This window comes from Myotis nattereri (genome assembly GCF_964212035.1).
Source record: "Myotis nattereri genome assembly, chromosome: 2".
Classification (NCBI taxonomy): Eukaryota; Metazoa; Chordata; class Mammalia; order Chiroptera; family Vespertilionidae; genus Myotis; species Myotis nattereri.
The window spans coordinates 38,542,280-38,568,306 of NC_138076.1; the positions used below are offsets into that span (position 1 = coordinate 38,542,280).

At 39.6% G+C, this 26,027-nt stretch overlaps 1 protein-coding gene across 1 annotated transcript in view; it reads right to left on the bottom strand.

The window, feature by feature from the left end:
• Positions 1-23,974, bottom strand: part of ITGBL1 (integrin subunit beta like 1) — a gene marked incomplete at its 5' end in the record, with an annotated part of 198,056 nt that extends 174,082 nt beyond the window's left edge. The window contains 2 exons of the mRNA XM_081084144.1: positions 22,805-23,022; positions 23,877-23,974. Of these exons, the coding sequence (XP_080940270.1) occupies positions 22,805-23,022; positions 23,877-23,974 (316 nt within the window). The remainder of the gene's footprint in view (positions 1-22,804; positions 23,023-23,876) is intronic.
• Between the last annotated feature and the right edge of the window lie 2,053 nt (positions 23,975-26,027).

The window sequence follows — 26,027 nt, forward strand, 5'->3', positions numbered from 1 at the left end:
CCGGTGACTCAGGTTCTGTCATCTTATTCATCAGTTTAGGACCAGGTGAAATATGCAAAATCATCAAGGAATGTGTGGTGTAAGGAAATGGCAAAGCAGGATAGAGGGAAGGGTGTTGGGATGAGTGTAGGCTCGGCCCCTCTACGAGTCTATCTAATCTTAAAATCCCTTCAAATGTAAAATGTGAACACAAATGCATAGCTCATACCTGCTTATACAAACTTCCTCAGGAAGAGAAGGCAAAATGTGGCTTAGTTTGGAAGCTATCAGCTTTACATGGTAAGTTGTTGAGATGGGGAAGGTAAGTTGACCTAATGAGCCAGTCAGAAAGAGAGGTTGGCCCTGACAAACTTGGTCATCTGCTGACCTGGAAGAGGAGACTGTGGCTGAAAGGAGACAAGAACATTTTATTTACAACCTTTAAGCAGAAACAGGGAGCCAGACAGTTATATTAACAACAAAATTCAAACTCATTTAACTTATAGAAATTTACATAGTTGTAAGTTGGAGATATTGGCACTTACAAATTATAGAGCAAAAGAGTCATTAAAACCTTTTTAAAAAACCACTCCTATTGACTTTTTAGCCAAATGGTTCACCCTGAACCCTAGAAAGATCTTACTCATGCAATATGCTGGTCTACCACTTATTAACAATGAAGCCAGTATGAAGAAGAAATTTTAGCGGTCTTTACTAAATGTCAATAAATGTCTTTAGTATTTGGGCAACACTGATGCTGGGAACATTAAGGGATTCCCAGCTTATCAACTGAAAAAAAAACAAAACACGTATTATTCAGTGACAATTTTTCTAATGACTAAGAAACCCTCTTTCCTCTCTCTGCAAATCTGTTACACTAAAATCTGAAACAAGGAGATAAACAGAGCCAGAGCTGTTGCATTTGGGTTGACCTACATTAGTTAGCTTTGGCACATATTGCCAATACATTTATTTGCAGCTTAGCCTCTTCTCTTTACTCATTTATAACTTTTTACCCCTCTCAAGCTATCACACCCAAAGATACAAATCCCTCTCATTCTCCAGGACCCAGCTCAAAGGGCAGCTCCCTTTGATTAATGGCTTCTCACACTGTACCTGAACAGCAAATTACTCATACCTCTGTTTATAACATTATCTTAATCACTCTTGACTTCATTGGTTGCAGGGTTGGACTGTTCCTTTTTATTTATGAGGACTCTGCGCATAGCAGCTGCTCATCAAGTGTGTCTGAGCTCAGGCTGCTGCAGCAAAATACCATAGACTGCTTAAACAACAGACATTTATTTCTCAAAGTTCTAATGGCTAAAAAAATCCAAGGGGCAGATTTGGTTCTTGGGAAGGGCCCACTTCCTGGCTTAGAAACAGCTACCTCCATATTCTTAACTGGCAGAGAAAGAGAGAGCTCTCTTATCTCTTCCGCTTTGAATGAGGGCGCTAATCCTATCATGGGGGTTCCACCCTCACTACCTCATATACTAATCCTATTTACCTCCCAAGGGCCCGACCTCCAAATACCATCATATTTGAGGTTAGGGCTTCAACATGTGAATTTAGGGGAGGGAACCCAAACTTTCAGTCCATAACAAAGTGCTAACTAATTTGAATAAAAAACAATTACCCTTATTGTGTGCTCCCGTCACTGCAAGTAAGCTCTTGAGACAAAGTCTAAAATGAAGACATTTTGTTTTTCATTTGTTCTAAAAGCTAGCAATTCCCACATCTAGACCTTTAGTCCACCTCTCAGTGGTTTCTATTTTTTCACCAATGAGTCAGGCAAACTGACATCTATTTTATCAGCATGCATCAGTATTTTCAATGTCCTTTGAGGTCAGTGGCCTCATCCCTAGCAGTGTGAAAAAAATAAAACAAAAGTTCATTAATTTCCTTCACTCAGAATGAATCTTATCCAATGTTACATAAAAACATGCTATTCTAACATTATTTGCATTCACACTTCGGAAAACAGACCTTTTTCTTTTTGCCTCAGATGTAATATCATAGACTCACATTTACAAAGAATTATTCTATACAATGTCATTCAAGTGTGATATTTCATTTAAAATATAATCTAATTTTTTACAATCCCTATAAGAGGTCACCTGACATTCTTTTTTTAAGGACACTTGTTGGGGAGCACAGGAGATTTGGTTGGAAAGTTTGTAAGGAGGATGTTCCAAGATAAGGAAAGTGTGCCGAAGGCGACCTGCCCTGTTTATCGGAAGTCCGATTAGGGGAGTGCCAAAGGCGGTGCCCCTAATTATTCCTTGACCTTTCCAAACAAATCTGTGCATGTGTAGACCCCCAGGTGTTTACTGGAATCCTTATGCTTAATCTTTGGGTGTCCTTGCTTAAAGGACACTACAAACACATGTGTCTCCCAAGATTACTTACTCTACTGATTGTGTCTAAAAGATAAACTTTATCTCAAAATGCTGTTGCAATAAAAGCCTAACGAGGTAGGCAATCAAGGTTGTCTGGTTCCTTCAGCCAGGCATTCCCTTAGCCCTCTCTTTCACATTCCTCTGTCGCTAAGGGCCTGCTGGTCAGCCCTGGCAGACACTAAAAGATAATTCTCATTCCTCCAGTGAGAAATAGACTTAGAAGACGTGAAATAAGCTGTTCATTGTGCCCCAGCCAATCCAAGACAGACAAGATTTTATCTATTCAATATTTTTCTAGCTCCAAAGCCCATATATATTCAATTACACCATCTGGTCTTTTCAAGTCACATGCCTAAGCATTGAAGGGGAACTAAAGTATATTGAGCACCTCCTATATGTCATGTGTTTAATAGGTGAGAAAGGGATCCATAAAAATTTAATGGGTGAGAGTTGGGGAGAAGAACTACGACTTCAAAGCTGTGTACAGTTTATGTCTCCAAAAAAAAAGTAGAATTTGATACCTACTTTGGAACATGATCTTTATTTGTTTTATTTAATATTTCTAATCTCATTAGTTACTCACAAAAATCCTGTAAGAAAGATCCATCATTATTGCTATTGTCAGAACACAATAATGCTGATCTCAAAAACTTGTAGTGGGAATACTCTGAGTGATATTTAGGATACCTGGCACAGTGCCTAGGCACACATGGCATAGGCTGGGCAAATAGCACCTTTATTAAAATGTCCTAGTTTTCAGTTTATAGACTAGGAAACTTCTCTGGCGGGTTCAGTAGTTTTTACATTCTGACACAGCTCTCACAGGGGAGAATTAGGAGTCAGTTTAAATATTTCTGGTTACAAACTCTGTGACCTTGAATCTCCTGCGGTGTCAGTTCCTGAAGGCATCCCTGTTTCACAAGGAACATGGGAAAACTAAGCAGGCATATGTCCTTCACCTACTTACAAGTAAAGGAACGAACCCGGCTCTTTGTGGAATGCCATCCACTTTTTTAAGCCAAGTATATAGACTCAGTTGAATGTATATGTCAAGCTAGAAACTAAACTCCCTTTACAATGACAATAAAGAATGAGCAGATTGCTCTGGAAAGACCATGCCTTCTAATACAGACAGCAATGACTCATTTGACAACAGCCTCATTGGGACTGTACACTCCCCCAAAATGGCAATGCAAGGGCACTGGCTCTTTGGTTTGAAAGGTTTGGCATGTATAATCTAAACATCCTTTTGGAAAAATCAATATCTCCATTTACTAGGGCCCCCATCAATTTCCTCCTCTTTACCCCCTCTTTCATGACCAACTTCGACCCACTTGATGTTCTCCTCAGAACCCCAGTATTTCTAGTATCACCACTTCCTTGGCCTCAATCTTTCTGCACCGCTGTATGCAGCACTCCTTCTCTGCCAATTTCACACTGAACATAGACCTATTAACCCTTCATCTATCTTCCTAGGCGTTATTTAAGTCAGGAAGGTTGACCCCTCTTTCTGATCTAAATGAACTCTAAAGATATGCAATATTTTTTTCTTTCAATTTTAAATTTGTATTGGTTTCAGGTATACAGCTTAGTGGTTAGAAAATCACATACTTTACATAGTGTTCCCTATGTTTGGTGCCAGTTGGGATACTGGAAATATTGAGGGGAACACTATGTAAAGGAAATGAAATTTATTAGCTAAGGTTGGATATATTTATATGAGCTCCCCATATTCATTTACTTGAAAAGTATACAAATTCCTTACTTTAGGCCAGAGATTTGCCAACATACTATGTCTGAGCATTCAGTTACCTGGGACGCAGGTTAAATAGGCACACTTATGAAATGCACTTCTCCAGAATAGGGGCTTAGGAAACTGATGACAGAAAAACACAATTAATTCCTATGATCACCCAAGCTTGTAAAACAGAACGGAAGTAATTTAGCTAAACATACAATATTTATTTTAAAAGAATGTTTTTGCAAATATAATTACAACTAGAGACCGGTGCATGAAATTTGTGCATGGGTAGGGTCCCTAGGCCTGGGTGGCAATCAGGGCCAATCTGTGGGGCGATTGGCAGGACAATCAGGGGGCCCCCACCTTGGCTGGCCTGGGGCCTGTGGGCTGGGGGCAGCTCTTGCATTGAGCGTCTTCCCCCTGGTAGTCAGTGCGCATCATAGAGACCAGTCATTCCAACGGTCGTTTCACTGTTTGGCTGATTTGCATATTAGGCTTTTATTATATAGAATTGCCAATTTTATTTATATTTTCAGTGGCAAATTTTCAATAATTGCAACCATATTTTAAAATCATCCTAGTTTTCTTCTTTTAGTGGTGTTATAAACCTCCAACACGGGCCTCCTATTTGAACAAGAGGGTTGGTAATATGGCAGGCTTGGTATTATTTTGGGTCACTGTACAGGACAAGCTGTTATCAACAGGCTCCATATGATTTCTTGTGCTGCTTAAATGTCTCCCTGCAACTGACCTGACATGGCTCGAAATTAGCTTGAGTGACTTGACAGGATCACAACACCTGCCTTGGAGCCATAAGTGTACATTTCTCTTGTAATATGCTCAAATAATATGATAAACCTGGGCATTTTTACCCAATACAGATATAGTAACAAAACATAAGGTAGGTTATTAAAAATGCTGACAGCAATAAAACAAATTCAAGGTTTAGAAAGACATATTATAAAGAAAATTTTATTATAAAATACTGACCTTAAGAATATATTTAGGTAGTTCTTTACATATTTTTAGATTTTTTTTTTTTTTTTTTGCCATTTGACTGATGCAATTTAGAAAGGATTAAAAAAAACTAGTATAGTCATGTTTTATGTGTAAAACTAACCTAAGTGGAATATGGAATACTGGGTGTGCCTATGTCCCTTACAGTGCTAAATAAACATGCACTGATTGAATAAATGAATAGTAATATAGCCATAGAGAATAGCAATTAGCATGAATAATTAAAATTATCATTATTTTATAATATTAAACATAACATTTAAATAGCTTATGAAGTTTGAAAGCTACAAGTCTATTAAAATGTGAAACCATGCCAAAACCGGTTTGGCTCAGTGGATAGAACATCGGCCTGCGGACTGAAAGGTCCCAGGTTCGATTCCGGTCAAGGGCATGTACCTGGGTTGCGGGCATATCCCCAGTAGGAGATGTGCAGGAGGCAGCTGATCGATGTTTCTCTCTCATCGATGTTTCTAACTCTCTATCTCTCTCCCTTCCTCTCTGTAAAAAATCAATAAAATATATTTAAAAAAATTGTGAAACCAATGTTGCTTATTTGCATTATTTACCATTTCTCCCTACTTCTCAAATAGTCTTTGTTATCCCACACCTAATCTCCTGTTTTTTTTTTCCCAATATCTCATCCCTGACTTTGGCCCTCTTCACAGTTACATACTTCTCGATCTGTCTAAAAGAGATGTGAATACAAGTAAAATATATTGTATATATTGACCCACTGTAGTGATCATTTCTAGTTCTCTTCATTTCCTTATGTAGATCCAGATTTGTGTCTGATATTAAACACTCAACTTGAGGTGAAATAATTTCTCTTGTCCACTGAGCAGGGTGCTGAGTTATCAGGTATCTACAGCTGTCACTGGCCACCATGTGAAACCTGGAAATGGGACTATCCCAGGGGTAGCAGAGCCCACATTCATACCCTGGTGGAATCCTTTGAGCCCTAAATTGAGTTGCACCTAAAGCAAGATTTAGTCCTAGACCACTAATTCTCAAAAAATTTTAAATTTATCTTTATTGCTGAAAGTACTATGCATCAGAACAACCCAGAGGGTTTATTAAAGCAGATGGCTGAGCCTCACAGTCAGACTTTCTGGTTCAGTAAATCTGGGTTGGGGCCTCAGAATTTGCATTTTTCTAACAAGTCCCCAATTGAGGCTGGCTCAAGAACCACATTTTGGAAATCACTGGCCTATTTCAATTAAGTGGGCCAATAAATAGTGATTTTTTTTGTCTTTCACATGTTTGGGTTGGGTTTTCTATTACTTGGACCCCCAAAAGTGTCCTACCCAATATGCCTAAGTATCTGAAAGACACCTACCTCCCAAATAAGCATGAATTACTCCATCTTATTTAGTGCTTATACATTTAAAAGTATAGGAAGGGAAGTCATGAGGAAATTATTACACAGAATAGATAGATTTCATAGTATATTTAGGGTTTTTTCATACTTCATGATATACCAAAATTAAATTTCATAGCATCTTGTAATGAAATATTGGAGGTACACACAAAAAAACTAATACCTAGATTTTTTTTCCATAGAAAATGTTGTAAGTTTCTGATATTTCCATAAGGAATTTCATTGCTGACTTAAAATTGAAGCTATTTTTACAAATGAATATAATTAAGACAGTTACTATTTTATTTTGAGTACAGTAAAAATAACACTATACTCAAGAGTTGTAACTACTGTTTGCTTACCATACAATGTATAATTTCACTTCTCAATCACCTTTCAAATTCCTAAAAGAAAAATGGTTACCTGTAGCTAAAGAGTCAAAGTGTCCTAGACATCCACAAATAAAAATAGGTATTTAAATAACTAACAACTTATCTAGAGTTGAGAAATGAATTGTGAGAAAATGAGTTGAGATCAGGGGTCATTAACTTCTTAAAATTTTCTCAGCTCCTAGGACAGTGATGGCGAAGCTCTTGAGCTCGGTGTGTCAGAATTTTGAAAAACCCTAACTTAACTCTGGTGCGTGTCACATATAGAAATTTTTTGATATTTGCAACCATAGTAAAGCAAAGACTTATATTTTTGATATTTATTTTATATATTTAAATGCCATTTAACAAAGAAAAATCAACCAAAAAAAAATGAGTTCGTGTGTCACCTCTGACACGCCTGTCATAGGTTCGCCATCACTGTCCTAGGACATGCTCATTATGCGATAAATGGGCAATCTTTGGGAATTCATGTAGTTTTCGGCCACCACTTGCCACCTTCAGAGGGCTGTATTATGAACAATTGCTCCTCATCCCTTTGCTCTCAAAAACACTGCCCTCTCAACTTCCTATTTCTAACCCCAATATACCTTCCTCCAATCTCTCAGGTAGGAGATATTTGAATGAGGAAAGGTACCAGTACTTAGCCCCAGAGCAGGGGAAGAGTTCTCTACATATGCAGAGATTTAACCCTTTAATTTCTAGTGATAAATAGGCCCAGGACTCTGGGGAGCGGGTGGGAGGTGGCAGGATTCAGACTCTTTGAAAACCAGTATGACCATAATAGTTTACATTTACCAATTAAATCTTGCCGCCACCTCCCCAGTACAATTTCCTACCTCTGTCATGTCCATCATATAACGATGTAGTTAACATCATTCTTTCCCTTTTCTTTCTATGGACAACGACATCATTCACATTATTAGTGCTCACTCTTGGCTACTAAAATAACTTTCTCATTGTTCCCTCCATTTAAAGACTTTTCTCTTTTCACTTATCCTAAGATCAATGTCCCTGAAACTTCTGTCTGGAAAAGGAAATTACCCGCTCACCATTGCCTGCCAAGGGCTGTCCAGTCATTTTTTTTGCACTGAAAGGCTCTCTATGAGCTGTTCCCACCTATCCCTGCAGGCTTCTTTCGGATAACCTCTCAGAAAAAAATCCATTGACATAAGCAAGCAAATCTACAGCCCATTGTGTTTTACCTTCAAATTTTGCTTATTTTTGCCCCCTAACTAGAATGCCAGTACTCTCACATCCACTAGTCAATATCTTACTCATCTTCAAAACAGCTCAAACTCCCCTTGTGTGAGGCACTTTGTACCTCTTTAATAATTCAGAATACTATAATTTAAACCTACTACTACATTTCCCAAGGAAAATAATCATATATTTTAATATTTAGAACCCCTACAGCTACCAATGCAGGGTCTGAGCCACAGCAGTTGCTTAATAAATACATGGTGCTTGAACAAACAAATGACATAAAATTGTACACATACAACACAAATATGTACATCTCTTATTTTATATCTGTATATAAGTCCTTGGCTCTTCATATATAAGAAAACAGTCAATTTTCAGAGTTTAAACCCTTAAAGATGGTGACTAATTTATACAACCTTTCTAACAATTATACACATATTTTTGTCAAAAATATTTATAGTTCTATGAACTTCCAATAAAACTAAGTATTTTAAATTTTAAAACTAATCAAACATTATGAAAAAATTAGTCCCTAAAGGACCTACAGTCCCTCATTAGAAAGAGGAAATACATTCTGCATTCAGTTAATTAACTACCTAACAGTGTTATCAATTAGTTTACACTGGTTGGCTAGCCAACCAATGATTTTGTTGACAGCTCACACAATTTAAAACTCCTTACGTTCTCCTTTATTCTTAAGTAAATTAAATTCTAGTGGTTTTTTAATTTGAAAAAGAGAAATCTAAATAATATGAAATATGTTGACTAATTCCTATGCTTTCTAAAGGTTCACAGAAGATAAAAGAAATTTCAAAAATAACTTATTGAAGGAATCAAACATATGCTACATAAAATATTCTTTTAAAAATGTTTATTGATTTTTTTTTCGAGACAGAGGGAAACATTGATATGAGAAACATTGATGGGCCGCCTCTTCTGGATTAGGGATTGAACCTGCAACCTGGGTATGTGCCTTGACCAGGAATCAAACCTGCCAACTTTTGGTGTACAAGATGATGCTCTAATCAACTGAGCCACATGGGCCAGAGCCATAAAATATTTTTTTTTAAATTAACATCAGAAGAAGCATAAAGGAAAAGAACCAATTGAGGCACAGAGTTACCAGAAAACAACAGATAAAAGGGCTTTAAGAAATCCTTATACATCAATAATTACCATGAAATATTCTTTTAAGGTAGAAAATATCTGAAAATTAAAGGGAGTAATTTAACTAATGGTAGATAATGGCTTAGTGAATGTTCATATGAAAACAGAAATTATTGAACCTTTCTCATTGACATGTATCAATAGTTTGGTTTTGACCAAACCAGTTTTATGAAATTTGGCACACACATTTATACAAAGATCAGGTGGACAATGCCATAAAATGACATATTGAGTAAATTTAAGTGTAGTGGAAATGAACACGTCTCCTTTGACCCTTAGGACATTAAGTCTATATTTAAGGGATTCATTTTTATGAGATTGAGATAAATTCCCTCATTGTATTTTAGCTCTAGATATATTTTTGCTTTTTAGTTTTCTTGGCCCCTCATAAAGATCCTCAGGATGCCATATAATTTTCTATGTAATTAATTTAGGTACATTTAAAAACAAAACATACTTACCTCCAAAATAAATTTAAGTGTCAGTCAGATATTCACAATCACATCAATCAACTAATTTCACTGAGAAGCCACCATATTTGAAGCCTATGTTAAATCCTGTGGTTGACAGAATTATTGCTGTCAACAACTTGACTCCCTCCTGCCACGCCATCTTGTAGAGCACAGGAGAAGGCACAGCATAGATACCGGAGTTGGCCATGTGGCTCCTTTGGCCTAATGGTATGTGGTTATGAAGTACAGTTACACAAAGCCTTAGAAATAGCCAGTATTTCCTCTCACCCTCCAGTGTTACTGTGTTCTATCATGATATATGCCTACCCTGAAGAGCATAAGGATAATGTGGACCAGATCTGAGCACAGCGGAGTTGTAGCTGAACTGCACACCCAAGAATAACACATACCTATTAGTTCTGGTTCTTTTCGATAAGCCACTGAATTTTGGGCTGGTTTGTAATGGAGCATTCTTATATCAATAACAATAAAGCCCTAAGAGAGAGTATTAGATAAAATTCATGCCTGCCTTTGAGGAGTACAGAATTGTACTTATATGGAAATAGCCTAATAAAATCTATAACAAAAAGTAAGGTTATTTTTGTTATACAGGGATTTTCCTGAGTCCTTATTCTCACAATAACACAGAGATGAGGAAACAGAGGCACAAGAAAGTTTATTAACTTCCCAAGATCATATAGTTCATAATGGGCAGAGTCAATTTTTGAAGCACAGAATTCTTCCCTTTGAATTATTCTCACTAACATGCCTCTCGCACTTCCACATTTGGAAAAGCGCACACATTTAATTATTGTGTATTAATACTGCATATGCTAACTCAAAATTGCAGAAAAGGAATTCAAATATTTTGGGGCACTGCGCTAAATATAGGAGTGACTGCATAGCATTTGATGTCAAACAAAATGTGATCATAAATGTTCCATTAATGTTTCTCAGGCTCAGGCTCAGGCTCAGGTGTTTATCTTTAGAATGGCAAGATGACCTAACCAATAGGCTGACTGTGAGAATTTAACACCACACAAGAAGCATACATCAAATCCTAAATAAATGTTAACTGTATTATCATTACCATGTTCCAATTTCATAATAACAATATGGGATACATTAATATAATTAAACAACTTTTAACTATATTCCAAGGAATATTTTTCTAGACCTTGCTATTCTCCCCCAAATACCCCATGCTTATTATTTACTAATTGTTCTTCAAACTCATGCTGGGTTGACTAGTTAACTTGTCTATGGAAAGAGTAGCAAATACTGTAATTTTTGATACCTTCACACTCAGGGGACAAATTTTAATATGCGCATAAATATTATTTTATTATACTCTAAAAGATTGTGCAGATAGTTGGGAATTAAACACCAAATCCACTCTATACAATATTAATGCCTATATTACAATACCAGGCACACATTGAGAACTCATTAAATAATAATTGATGGAAATTAAAGTTCTGAAAATTCTCAAAAATAGTAGAGCTTTCAAGGTGAGCTGAAGGTAACAGGGCTTTTCTCCTTAGTGATCACCTGTAGGCAAGGGAAGTCTTTCCACCCCTTCCTTAAACCTGCAGTTTCACTGGATTCAGCTCCTGCTTCTTTCTGATGGTTCTAGTCCCCCAGCTACCAATGCCCTGTCCTCCTCTAGACATATTTTGGAGATATTTAATAAATTTTTTGCTGAATTTAATAACTGAGGCTCAGAGAAGTCAAGTGACTTGCTCAAAGTCACAGCATAAGTAATTTTAGTGGAGATAGAACAGTCCGTTTTTCTTTCCAATTCCCAAGCACTATTTAGAGCGCTCTGCCTCTGCACTTCCATCCTATCCAAACCTGCTCACTTAGCTTTCTCAAAGGAAAGATGACTAAATTCAATAAAGACTATATTAGTAACAGATCAGGGCATTGCCACTCATGAGTCTTAGAATCCCACACCTGACAAAATAGCAGGAATGATATTTGGAAGCAGTAGAATCTCAGGAATCCCAAGCAGATTGATGAATGACATTTGTAGGATGTCCCCAGAAGCCTTCATGTCACAACCCAAAGATTGACACACTCATTTTCAAAGTACAAAGTAAACTCTCATGATGATCCAATCAAAATTGTTCAGTTTTCTATAGACACCTTTCTTCCCTCCCCATGCATTTCTGTTCATTTGAATCTCTTTGTTCTCAAAGAGGATATACATATTAAAATTCTTATGTACTGGAATTTTCAGATTTCATATAACAAATATTTTGATTTCATAAGTGCAAAAGATAATATCTAATGTTATCTATTCATAATAGCCAAATATGTAATACACAAAATAACACTAGTTAATATCCATGAAATAACAAATGTATACACTCAACTCTCCTATCTAGCTTTTCTTTCACTTTTATAGACAAAGAAAACCAAAGATTATGAAAGAATTTCTCCCCATTGCTGACTCCAGAGAATCCTTATTTGGATAATAGTTGGTGCTAAATGCAATCACTCTAAGAATTTCAATTATAGCTAAGAAAAATGTTCTTTGTTGGTATGACAAATAATTTAAGTGATTTTTGTTACCTGAATTTCTTTTGATGTAAATGAGTAAGGTGTTCTGCTCACTATTTGAGCTTCGATGTGTACTTCTCTGACATAAGACAGAAATGAGGGTCCAAATCTGCTTTCCCATGAAAAAAAATGTCAACAGAATATATATTTTTAAATGTAAAAATGAGGTTTCTAAAATTATGTTATCATTTTAGAACTTCAAATTTATGAAAATATTTACCTAAGTATGTGGTTTCAGAACAACTTTAATGTGCTTGAAGAGCAACCATCTAATGATTTCTTCTCAATTACATAGTATGATAGTTGGAGAATAATAATTTTGACTACCTCTTAAAAGATATATAAGAATTGAATGAAGTCATATGTACAAAGATATTCAAATATAAGTAGATGTTTTCCCATTATTCTTTTGCATTACTAATGCAGCATTAATTAATTAATTAATTAATTTTCTTTTATTGATTAAGGTATTATAAATGTGTCCTTATCCCTCCATTGTCCCTTCATCCCCCCAGTCCTGCCCTCACCCTCACCCCCTGTTGTCTGCATCCATTGCTTATGCAGCATTAATTTTAAGGTTCAAATCCATCCAAGCAGCAATTGAGAGAAGTCTATCCAGTACATAGCTAATAGATCAAACAATTTCTTTCTTAAAACAAATGAATTATTTACATGTCAAGTTGCTCTTGAAGTTTATATAACTAATGGTGTTGACTAAGAAAACAAGAAACAAAAGTCTGTAATTTGTCTTTTGTGTTTTGATGAGGAAAATACTTAAATGGCCAAGTCACTTTGTTTAGAAAAAATAACTAGTTTTGTTTAACTATTTTGCACAGCAGAAAATGATAGTTTTTAAAGAGCAGTAGTGACCAATTGGGAAATATAGTTACCATGTTCTGACTTTCTAATTTTGCTCCTTACCACCCCAACTAACTCACAAATTTACAGTTAATACCTTGCCATAAGAGTTTTTAAGCAATACCAAAACTCATTGACCTTTTTTAAAAAACATTTTTAGCCTGCCATTCCCTAGGAAGTATGTGGATACAATAATAAAACAGGAAAACAGAGTGCGTAACTATCCACTTGGAATAATTACGTATTTGAACTAGTCTATGTATAATTAGGATGATAGGTGTTTTGCCATAGAAAATTATCTTACCTCACAAGTTATGCCTGGGGTGACACAAGGTCAAACCAGTGAGCATCTTTATAAAAGGTCTTATTTTTTTGCCCCTTTATAAAGCCGTCATTCTTCTACCCAGGCTTAACTAAGATTATTTAGAGCAGACAGAAGAATGAGTTCTATTACGAAATATAGTTTCTTATTTGCCAGGAAATGTGATCTTTGAAAAGACAAAGCATTCTTTTCCAAAGAAAATGAGATTTGCAACCTTCTTGCAGCTCTCTATCCTTATCAATTTAAGAGTTAATGGAAAATATCTTGAGAATTTACCTGTGTAGAGGCCTGAAAATGCCATGGAAAATCCCTCTGGTACTCTCGGCACCAACAATACCACACTTCTCCCCTTCTCAGATGTGACTCTTGACCTTGAATCCCACACCAGGCTTGGAATCTAAATTTTCCTAAAGAAAAAAGCTTCAGATATCCCAGTTCACCTCATGTGAAGTTTCCCTTTGCTGAGATCAGCAATGTTTGAAGACACGTTTATTAACACATCTATTGGCTGGCGACTCCCTTTCTTCCTCCCTTGTGCCTTCGAACCCAACTTCCTCTGATAGAAATGTCTACATGTAGGTGCAAGAGCCAGAACTGTATGTGTGTATCTGTACAAGGTTAAATTGGCATTTGAAAATACTTTTTAAAGTCCTCCTATATATATATTAAAAAAATAACAAAAACCAGAAACAACCAGAATGTTCAGTAATACTCAGTTTAACAAAGTAATACATTCATACTATAGAACATTGTATGCCTATTAAAATTCCTAATTATACATATCATTAAAAGAGAATGAAGGCCATGATATGTTCTTAAAGGAAAAAGCAAGAAAGAGAGGAACATAGCTGTGTGTATGTGTGTATATGTGTGTGTGTTTAACACACATCCTATCCTATATAATAAAAGCCTAATATGCTAAGTATTTGGTCGCCCGGTCATCTGTTCAACCAATCAAAGCATAATATGCTAATGATATGCTAAGGCCACTCAACCGCTCTCTATGATGTGCACTGACCACCAGGAGACAAATGCTCCCAATGGTAGGTTAGCTTGCTGCTGGGGTCTGACCAATCGGGACTGAGCAAGATGGGCTGGACATGTCCTGGAACCCTCCTGTGGTCCCTCCCCAGCTGGCCAACCTCCCGTGAACTTCCCCAGCCCCGATCGTGCCCCAGTGGGGTCCCTTGGCCTGGCTTTCACCCTCTCACAATCCAGGACCCCTCAGGGGATGTTGGAGAGCCGGTTTCAGCCCAATCCCGCAGGCCAGGCCGAGGGACCCCACTGGTGCATGAATTCATGCACCGGGCCTCTAATATTTATATAACTATGGGAAATATGAAAGTATACACCCTAAATTTAATGTTGATTGATTCCAAAGGTTGTGATTAAGAGGTAGACTAAAGGGGAGTCCCACACATACATATTTAATTTACCTGAATTCAATCATATGAGCTTAGGCATTTATCATATATATTTGGCAATAAAGGGAGGTGAAATAATAATTTTAACTGTGTAGAGATTCTGCCATTCCATTTGGTGAGCAGAGGCCCCAAGTGGGTGTGAAATGGGAGTGTGAAAGGGATGTTACTTCTGTGGGCTGAGGTTCTTGGTGTATATCTCCTACTTTGAGCACCTCACCAGGCTGAGGGGCCCCAAAAGAACAATCCACCTGATACTTATCTAATACCCAGCCCCAAACCAAAATGGCCTTCCAGTCATGGAGTAAACACTTATTTCCTAGTATTTCCTGTGCTGGAGACAGTGTAATGAACTCAAACATAGAGCCTTCTTTAGATATTTGTCAGGGCATTATTTAAATTTCAAATGTCTAACCTGGGTATGTATGGCTCAGTTGGTTGTACATTGCTCCATGTACCAAAAGGTCGCCCATTCAATTTCTGGTCAGGGCACATACCCAGTTTGCAGGTTTAATCCCTGCCTATAAGAAGCACTTGGAAATGTTCCTCTCACGTTGATATTTCCCTCTCTCTCTTCCTCTCCCTTCCTTTCTCTAAAAACACCAATAAAAACACATTAAAAAAACAAACCACAAAATTTCAAATGTGCTAATGTAGAACCTGTTCTGTACACAAAATTCATCTCCACTGTAAATTTTTATTTACACACATGTAGCAAACATGCATTGTATTTTAATATTTTTAAAATATACTGATAAATTTTAAAAATTTAAGCATTTAAATACATAAATAATTTTTATATTTTCTATGGTCATTTAATTTCTGGTAAACCAGATTTTTAAATATTACACCACAATTTTCTAGAAATAGTAACCTTCTAAAAACTGCTAAGCAAAAAATTAGATTATATCGAGTATATTAAGAGGTACAGGGCCCTGGTTGATGCGGCCCAGTTGATTAAGCGTTACCCTGGGCATCATAAGTCACCGTTCAATTCCTGGTCTGGGCACAGGCCCAGGTTTCAAGCTAGATCCCCAGTAGGGGGCATGCAGAAGGCAGCCATCAATGTTTCTCTCTCTCCTCCCTTCCTCCCTCTCTAAAATCAACACAAATAAAACTTTAAAAAGAGGTTCAGGGAATATTCGCTCATCACTGTTCACTTAGTTACTTATAGTACATTTAAAGCATAGATGTTTTCCCTTTTTTCTTAGAATAATCCTCTTAGAGATTCTAGGTTTAATAACAACACAGTCATAATTGCTACTATTTAGAATGATGATTATGTGTCAGTTATTTTATTAAGTGCTTCATTTAGCATTTAAACTTTACCATAAGCCTCCCCAGGGTGTTAATTAGACCCCATTGTAGAGAAGAACAAACGGAGTCTTGTGCAGTTTATCCAAACTGCTGAAGTCTAAATATCAGGTGAACTGGTGTGAATGAAGCCCTGCCCTATTGTTCTCAGGAACTCAAGCTCTCAATCACTATGCATACTCTACTCTTGCTTTATTTTAATAGTTTTGAACTTCTTGAATAAAACCATTGCTTCAAATAGGTTTACCCTTAGCTGCTAATGACAAAAACCCCAAAATGACAGGGGCAAACAAGATAAAAGTTTTATTATTCTTATGTGCAAAAGTAGTCCAGAGGCAAGCTGTCTGGGAATGGTATGGCAGCTCCCAGTCCCGCAAAGCCAGATTCCTATTTTGTGTGCTGAGCCAGCCTCACCGGTGGTCACCTTATTCATCTCTTGATTCAAAGGACGCTGGAACGCCAGGTGGAGAAAGGTACACGGGCAAAACAAATACCTCTGCAAGTCCGCTCCGTCTGCTTACTTCTTTTTGGCCAGGATTTTATTCCACGTCCATACTTAGCTTTAGGAAGGGGGAAGGGTCTGGCCTGTGCTGCTCAGTGGTTGAGCGTCGACCCATGAACTAGGAGTTAGAATTTAGGGAAATGTCTTGTCTCACGTCATAACTCCTCAGACAGGAAATTCTTCAGACAAAGGGCTATATCTGGGATCTCTGTTTCTATGGCATTGATTGCCCACCTCCAAACCCTGAGCATCATGAGTCACTGGTCAGATTTAACATCTGTGTCTGAGGCCCAGAGAGCTGAGCAATTTTTTGTTTGTTTGTTTGTTTGGGGAGGGGATGTTATGATTTCAAGAGACATGGGATGTCACTTTTAGCATCATGTCTCAAAATATATTGAATTTTGAGAACCCTATGAAGGAGGTTTATGCTTTGAAAATTTAAAACTTGTAACACTAATAATTTTGTTCCCATATGTTCCTCTTTCTTTCTGGGGCAATTTTACTAAAAAAAATAACTGCTGAACTTGTCACAGTGACACTATTTGACCTAAGTACCATCATATGATAAGTATGCTTTTTAGATTATCAAAGTGTGGGAATGGCCTGGCTCAAAGACAATGTGTTTTGGTCTCTGTGCTGGAGCTGCAGAGGGGTGTGCACATAAAGCAGTGCAGTTGACAGAAAGTGGTGTGCAGGTCTGGCACTTTCCTGAGCTTGGAAACCTTTAGTTTTATGTGTCCCTGGGCGTAAGACAAGGTACACTTATCCAAACTGGATGAACCTAGGGAGGGTAGGGCTCGAACAAGAGGACTGCACAGAGTGGGTGAGTGAGCTAGTAGAGGGGGACTCCTGAATGCGTTCTCCAAAAATACAGGAGCCCTGGCCCGGTGGCTCAGTTGACTGGAGTGTCATCCCATACACCAAAACGTGTGCAGGTTCGATCCCCCGTCGGGGCCCATATGGAAGGCAACCAACCAATGTTTCTCTCTTAAATTGGTATTTCTCTCTCTCTGTACTATCCTCTCACTCAAAAACAAAACAACAAACAAAAAAACCATATCCTTGGATGCGAAGTAAAAATTAAATAAATAGAAACTACAGGAGATGTAAGGACCACGATGAAAATGCGCATACATGAAAGGAGGCAGTCAGAGTCTGCCTGTGCAACACATTCCTTTACTGGAGAGGGTGTTAAGGAGCAGGTTTCAAAGAGTTTAAATTCATCACAATTCAAACCTTATTCTCTCTCAGTTGGACTGTAATATAAGTGGCATCTAAGCAGAGTTCCTCCCCTCGAGTGTCTACCCCAATTTGCTGTGCCCTCAGGCACCACAGTACCTGCCATGAGTTCGAGCGCTAACCACAGTTCCCATGTTCAGCCACTTCATGGCTCCCGTATGTTGTTTACCTGAGCACAAACTTCACATCCACGTTCAAAGTCCTCCACAATATATCCATTCATAACTCTCAATGTATCTTCTACTTTTCCCACAGTCCTGGATCCAGCCAAGCCAAACCTAGAATCCCTCACTATTCCCCAAACACACCCACATACTTTTCTTCCTCTACACCCTTGCTTGAACTTTTCTTCACTCAGAATTCCCACGGTCCACCTTTTGGACTAAAAACCTTCCTAAACTTAAAGATGGATGTGCTACCACATTCTCCAGAATGTCTAACCACAATAACACAACATTTAATTTCTACCTTAAAGGAATCCTCAAAGAAATTTGTAGAAATTATATTCTGGGTTGAATTATAGGTATTTGGTATTTCTCTTGACCTCCTTACTCAATGGGAAGCTCTCCTCAACTTTCTGTCCCCCTTCAATAGCAAACAGAGATATACAGCATGTCGTAAGTGTTTGCTAAATTCAGTTAGCTCTTCCCAGTTATTAAAACTGAAACTCTTTTTTAAAAATATATATTCTTTTTTTGAAATATATTCTTATTGATTTCAGAGAAGGGAGAGAGATAGAGAGAAATATCAATGATGAGAGAGAATCATTGATCAGCTGCCTCCTGCATCAAGTCCATAATCCAGGCATGTGCCCTGACTGGGAATTGAACCATGACCTCCTGGTTCATAGGTCGATGCTCAATCACTGAGACGTGCCAGCTGGGCAAAACTGAAACTGTTTTAAGTGATATATATATATCACACATACATTTACGGGGGTATGGCAGAAGTAGGTTTACATTTGTTAGTATGGAAAATAATTAAAAAATAATATAAGAATAAACTGTTTAATATACAACTGTAGACCTACTTATATTAAAAGTGATTAGCAAATGTCTTTTAAGAAACCAATTATTTTATTTAAGTGTAATCATAGCTGTTGGGGGTTTCCAAGGATGCCTTTAAATATTAACTGAAAGGTGTTTTTTTATGTAACCAAACATTTTACTATTCTCCAAGACATACTTCACCAAAATTAGGTTACTCCTTATTAGAATATAACACCCTCATGACCAATCACTGGGCCAGGCTTCATGCTACTGAAGTCTAAGGAAGATGCATGGGCCAGGAACAAGTGAATACTGGAAGAAATAGACCACTTGTGATCTTGTAAATGCGATCACTTTCAATCAGCGCAAACTGAAATAACTATGTTTCTTGTGATTCACAGCATTAGAATCCCAACGGACCTAACTTTAAAAGGGCATGGTGTATCTCATACAGCTGCGGTGAGGCTGGGCCAAAATAGCTATCCTTGCTTGACCTTTTGAGTTCTGGATCAATAACAACAGGACCAGACTACACTAAGAAAACTAAATTGCCTTCACTGAGTCAAATGCCCAACAAATACAAAGCCAAGCCATCTCTTCTCTCCCTCTCTCTCTCTCTCTCTCTCTCTCTCTCTCTCTCATATTCTATCTATCTATCTATCTATCTATCTATCTATCTATCTATCTATTCATCTATCCATCCATCCATCCGTCCATCTATCTATCTATCTATCCACTGAGCCAAACCAGCTAGGGCAGCAGGTTGTCTTTTACCTTTTACTAGAGGCCAGGTGCACGAAATTTGTGCACTGGGGTGGGGGTTCCCTCAGCCTGGCCTGCGCCCTCTCACAGTCAGGGACCCCTCGCTCCTTACTGCTTGCCTGCTCACTGCTTCTTACCACTTGGCTCACTGCTCCTTAGCGCTACCACAGAGATGGGAGAGGCTCCCGCCACCACCGCTGCACTCACCAACTGTGAGCCTGGCTTCTGGCTGAGCGGTGCTCCCCCTGTGGGAGTACCACCAGGGGTCAGCTCCTGTGTTGAGTGTCTGCCCCCTGGTGGTCAGTGTGCATCATAGAAACCGGTCGTCCTGCCAGTCGTTCTGCTGTTTGGTCAATTTGCATATTAGGGTTTTATTATATAGGATGGGCACTTGGGCCTTCACCTCTAGGATAAGCCCCTGTAAGAACTTTTTGGAAATACAGTAGCTTCCAGAGACCTCTTCAACCTCTGTTAAGAAAATAAAATTCTGCTCTGGTAGTATATCTTAGAGTGGTTAACACTTTGTCCTCTGGAGGAAATTTTCCAGGATTTAAATCAGCTATGTGAACTTGGGCAGTTACTTAAACTTGATTTCATTGTCTGTAAAATGGGATAAGAGCAGTACTTATATTACATAATTATTGTGAGGTTTACCATATGTAAACCACATAGAACAGCGTTTTGCGCAAAGTCAGTGCTCAATACATATTAATATGTGTAAAACATAATATTATTACAGCCATGCATAAAATATATTTTTAAAAAAGACAACCTGCTATCTTTCAATGTTACTAGCTATAATATTGGAACTACTGCTTTACTTTTTTAATATATTTTTATTGACTTCAGAGAGGAAGGGAGAGGGAGAGAGAGATAGAAACATCAATAATGAGAGAGATCATTGATTGGCTGTCTCCCGCACATCCCCTACTGGAGACTGAGCCCACAACCCAGTCATGTGCCCTTGACTGGAATCGAACCTGGGACCCTTCAGTTCACAGGCCGACGCTCTATCCACTGAGCAAACCAGCTAGGGGGAACAATTGAAGATGAAATTGAGAAGCTAAATTTAAAGCAAAGAACAAGTGGGCAAGCTGGCAAGGCAGTCCGGTGGTCTGTATGTAAGGATTTCCTTGTTGGATCAGGCAAAGAGAGTCAGAGCATTTGCAGGGGCAGATTCTGCATGACGCCCTGTAGCACAGGCCTCAAAGGGCATCAGTCAGAGTGATGCGAATGGAAAATGAACAGTTATTTCATTCAACCTTGAAATGAAGAGACATTGACTGACTTCTACAGGAATGAACACACAAGCAAACAAAGCCATGGGTGACTCAGTACTGCATTTTATATCAGGGAGGAAGGAATGCAGTGACTAAGATGTCATGGTTAAACAACAAATCACTTTCCATGGAAGATAAACAAGAACACTGTATACCACAGTGTTCCGTCTGCAGAATTTTAAAGACAGGAGCCAGAGAAGCTTCTTCTGATTTTAGCTGATGATCTGACGACTAGTTCACTGGTTGAAGACCGCATCTTACTTCTTCTTTTCCAATGAAAGAACAACAGAAAAATGCCCTTTAGAAAATGTATTCAGAACTCACGATATTGAGGAGGCCTTGCCAGAGGCAATAAAATCCAGAAAAGCAGGGTAGAAGTTGAATTTGGAATGAAATATTAGACAATACTTAGCTTTCATTCCAAAGCTAAGTATTGAAGCTTATGGGAGTGATGAAGTTAAAATAACAAGCTGTGGCATTCACTATTTTTAAAGGGTTGAGCTATAGCCTTCCTAGGGTAAACAAATCACATAGAAGCACCTGTGCCCATCTGAATTACTTATATGACTATTTTTCCCACTGCCAAGCAGCCTACATATTAAGCATTCCCTCTATGCTCTCCTGGGCCCAGATGTCAAGAAAAAAGCATTTTGCTATAAACATATTTTTGAACTCTGTATGTTAGCGTTGGACTCTATTCTTAGACATATTGTGGGTAAATAAGTTGTGATTTCCCCCCCCCCCCCCTACAAATATGCCAAACCCTGGTTGGAATGCGCTGTGTTGTCCTTATACTAATGGAGTGCCTGTGTCATTCACAATGACCTAATTGAGGTTCTTGGCATTAAGTAAATGGCATATTTAGGTGAAACTGGTAGAGGGTGGGGTGTTCTCTCTAAAGAAATAGCTTGACGCTTTCCAAAATCAGGGCCCAAATCACTTAAAAATGTGCAAGGTGCCCAGCCCGTATGGCTCCATAGTTGGGCATCGACTTATGAACCAGGAGGTCACAGTTCAATTCCTGGTCAGGGCACGTGCCAGGGTTGCAGGCTCGATTCCCAGTGTGGCGTGTGCAGGAGGCAGTCGATCAATGATTCTCTCTCATCGTTGATGTTTCTATCTCTCCCTCGCTCTTCCTCTCTGAAATCAATAAAAATATGTTTTTTAAAAACGTGCAAGGCAGTGAACTTATTTTCACTCCACCCTTACAAAATAACAAGTTTCATTGCAGCTAAAAATTTCAAGCAGCTAAAACAATACAAAAGCAGTTGCTTCTAAGTAAATATGGACGATTTGTGTTTTCCTTGTCACAGTTCCTGATATGCACTTATATCTGTGAACTATATCCTAAGTATGAGAGGGCCAATCAGGGTTCAAAGACCCTGCCTGCCCCACCCTGGAATTTAGGAAAATGGTATTTCCCTGTATTGCCTTAGTACAAATAAAACTCAGGCTTATGTTCTGCAAAGATTATGACTGATGTTAGTGGGGAACCCAGCAAAATAACTCCATTTGTGAGGAAGTTGGGAGGTTTCGTCTGTAACAAGAAACTAAAATAGAGACAAGTGAGACAAGTAAGTGAATGAGTTTTGTAAATACTATTTCCACTGAAGTTTGAACTCTAGGGTGGAGGAAAGTATTATCACGCATAATTCCCGAATTGACTAACAAAAGGATACATTTGGGATGGCAGTAACTTCCTGGGGGGCTGTGAGCAGAGGTCAGTCCCTACACTTCTCCGCCCTTTCCCCTTGTGGGGAGAGGCAGCAACCCCAGAAGGAGGGTTTCCTGGCCCCCGCGCGTGCGGGTGAGTCAGCGAGAGGAGACGGCGCCCTCCCTTACCTGCGCAGGTCTTCCCGTCGTAGGTCTCGCACACCCATTCCTGGCATTCACACAGGGGCCCGAAGTACACGCCCGGCTCGCTCACGTGGCAGATGCAGACCCCGCAGTCGCACCGGCCCCGGCCGTGGCACAGAGCGCCCCCTGGGGGCTGCCCGGGTGCCCTGCAGCGGCGCTCGGACTCGGCCCGGGACAGCCTGCACGTGGCGCCTGGCCCGCTTCTGCATGGGCGACAAACCACAGCAGGGCCCTGGTCAAGCACAGACACTGCTCCTGCTGCTCCGAGCCCACCCAGATGCAGACAGAACCCCACGAGGCCCCGCATTGCTCTGGGGGCCAAGCTTCCTCTAGAAGTGCCCTGGCATCCCCTGCAAGGGGCACCGCCCATAAGCTATCACCTGAGAAATGACCTTGACCCGAAATGACCTGCCCACCTAGGCATAGGGCCATCTCCTGGTTGGACAGAGGTGATCCAGCCCCGCCCCTGGGAAGTGTGTACCCGAATCTTACATGCACATTAAGATTAAATACAGATTAATCCAAAGTATGACACTTAGCTAGCTGCCTTTTCAGTTATTTTTGAAAAGCCCCATTACAACCTGATGGCCAGGGCAGTTATTTTATGAAAAGGAAGAAATGAACATATAGAAAGGGTTATACAGGTTATGATGGCATAAGACACAAAGCTTTCTAAAGTTGCATTAAGCAGTGCTTATAAAGTATACTTTTTAAAGGTTTAGCTTTGCCATGTGCCTCCAAGTCTCTTACAAATGTAATACAAAATGTAACACATAGATACACACAGAGAGAACTACCTTCAACTCATGGCAGAAATTCCTCCAGATATGCATTGGCGTAGGAGGAAATTATTTATTTATTCGGTGGTTCTTTTTTAAAAAGTACAAGCAACAAGAACAGAAGAGGAGCCACGCGCAGCACAGATATAAGGAAAGGAAGGGGAGCAGGTTGAAAACATTCATCCTGTGTCCAACTTCCTTAGGGCAGCCATCCTGCAGGCTTGAGCCCTGCCGCACAAAGCAGGGCAAGTCTGTCTTGAATAACAAACCAAACTTACCTCAGAGATGGCGAGAAGTTTTGAGGAACAGCTGACAGCCCCGCGAAGAGGAGGGAGCACGCCAGCAGCAAGAAGTTCCTGAAGCCCGCGGGACGCATGCTGAGCTCCCGGGCGGTGGAGGCGAGCTGTGCTTCTGCAAGGAGGGGCTCACCGCGGGGGTGGGGTGGGGGGCGGGGGGCTGCAGGAGGGCGGGGTGCCACCGGCAGAAGGCAGGGCAGACGGACACACCGACACTCAGGCGCGCAGATCCCGGGCTCTGCCGGGAGCTGCAAGTGCGTTGATGAGCCGCCTGTGAAGATTTGGGCAGCAGCACCGCTCTGGGCGGGGTGCTGGTGCCAAAGCCCTCAAGTGGAGAGTTTAGGCAGGAAAGTAATTAGAAACAGTTGTACAAGCAGATGGTTTATTTTGACATTAAAAAAAAGAAATGTCTCTTCAAGTACAGGCCCCAGAAATATCTGACAGGATAATATTTGGGCTGGCTGATATTGAAGGGACAGATAAAATAAGCCCCAAGAAGTGAGGGGAGGAGGCGGCAGAGGATGTCAGCGTGAGGACTTGGGTAAAGGAGTTATCCACCACATGTCTTTTAAGAAGATGCACGGTTTGGGGCATGAGTTCTGAGGAACTAGCAACATTGACAAAAAACAAAAACAAAACTTTTACTTGTACTTTCCCCCTTTGTTTTAAATCGTGGGTTTTTCATTTCTTAAGCCTTTGAAAAGTGTATCATGATTCTAGTTGTTCAAGCCAGTAGTTTATCACACCACATTTTTTTTCTTGACTTGGACAGTTCAAATCATGGCTGTCCCAAATTCACCCCATTTCCCTCCATGAATCAAGTATGAGGAAACAAGATAAAATGTCTAATTATAATATCAATTGCACTGAAAACTCACCCATGTCATTTATTAAGCACCTACTATGTGCCAGTCACTTAGTATATTTTTTCTCTAATTGTGACAATAACCAAACATTGGTTTGATCATTTAGTAAGCATGGATTTAGCATCTCTTAGGTTCCGGCCTCTGTGCCAGGTGGAGAGGACACAATTAAGGAAATTAAGGAGACATGACCCCTGCTCTTGATATCCAGTGGGTTAATAGACATTAATCAAAACAAAAAGACAAATATTAAAGAACAAAGGTTTGCAAATGCAATGAAAAAGTGCAGTGACTTGCAGATTATCTAGAGCAGTGGTCGGCAAACTGCGGCTCTTTGGCCCCTTGAGTGTGGCCACGAAGTTTCAATCGCACTGTACGTGCGCGCACACACGTGGTATTTTGTGGAAGAGCCACACTCAAGGGGCTGCAGTTTGCCGACCACTGATCTAGAGGCACCTGATCTAATCAGTATGGTGGCATTTGAGCTAATGAATGAAGGATAAAGTAGAAGTTGGGTGTAAATGGGGAAGAGGTGCAAGAGAGTAGGAAAGCATTTGTATTCTCATTTTAAAGATCAAGAAACTGAGGGCAAAGAATGGCCTCTTGTGAAAAAGTAACTGACACTCTCAAAATCACACAAGAAGTTAAAGCGAGATTTCAGCTAAAACCTGTGGCATCTCAAACCCCACACACTACACACTGTCCCTTAAATTGTGTGGTCATTGGGGAAAATTGCTGTGGAGGGTTATATGGAAAGGAAGAAAACATTGTTCCCATGTTCTCACAAGAGCACTTTGGATGCAGTGGTTTCTCGTGAATAGAACCATCCAAGCTGTGATTCTACAACCTTAAAGTTGGAATAAGCTATAAAGGATGGGATTTCCCTGTCAGTTATATAAACAGATATAAGACCATTCCAACATTTGCCTGCTGGAGCCCACCCCTTCCCTCTCCCTTCCTCAGCCTCAATCTGCACCAGGAGGAGCTCTGCCTGGGGCACACCCCAGCCCACAGCTAAGCCTCCTCCACATAGCTGTCCTTCGTCAGCCCTCAGACCCTGGCATGTACTGGCTGGTGGCTGGATCTACCATGGGGTGAATAGACTGGGGAGAGGTGTGCATAGGCCACGGAGTGATCTGGGAAGGGAATTCTTGGAGTCCTGCTTTAGAAGGAACGACATAGGCTTTGTGTTGGCAGGTTCCCTGCATTGCATGAAAGACTCACCTTATGGGGAGGAGGTGTGTCTGGAGGAAAGACAGCGGGAGTCATT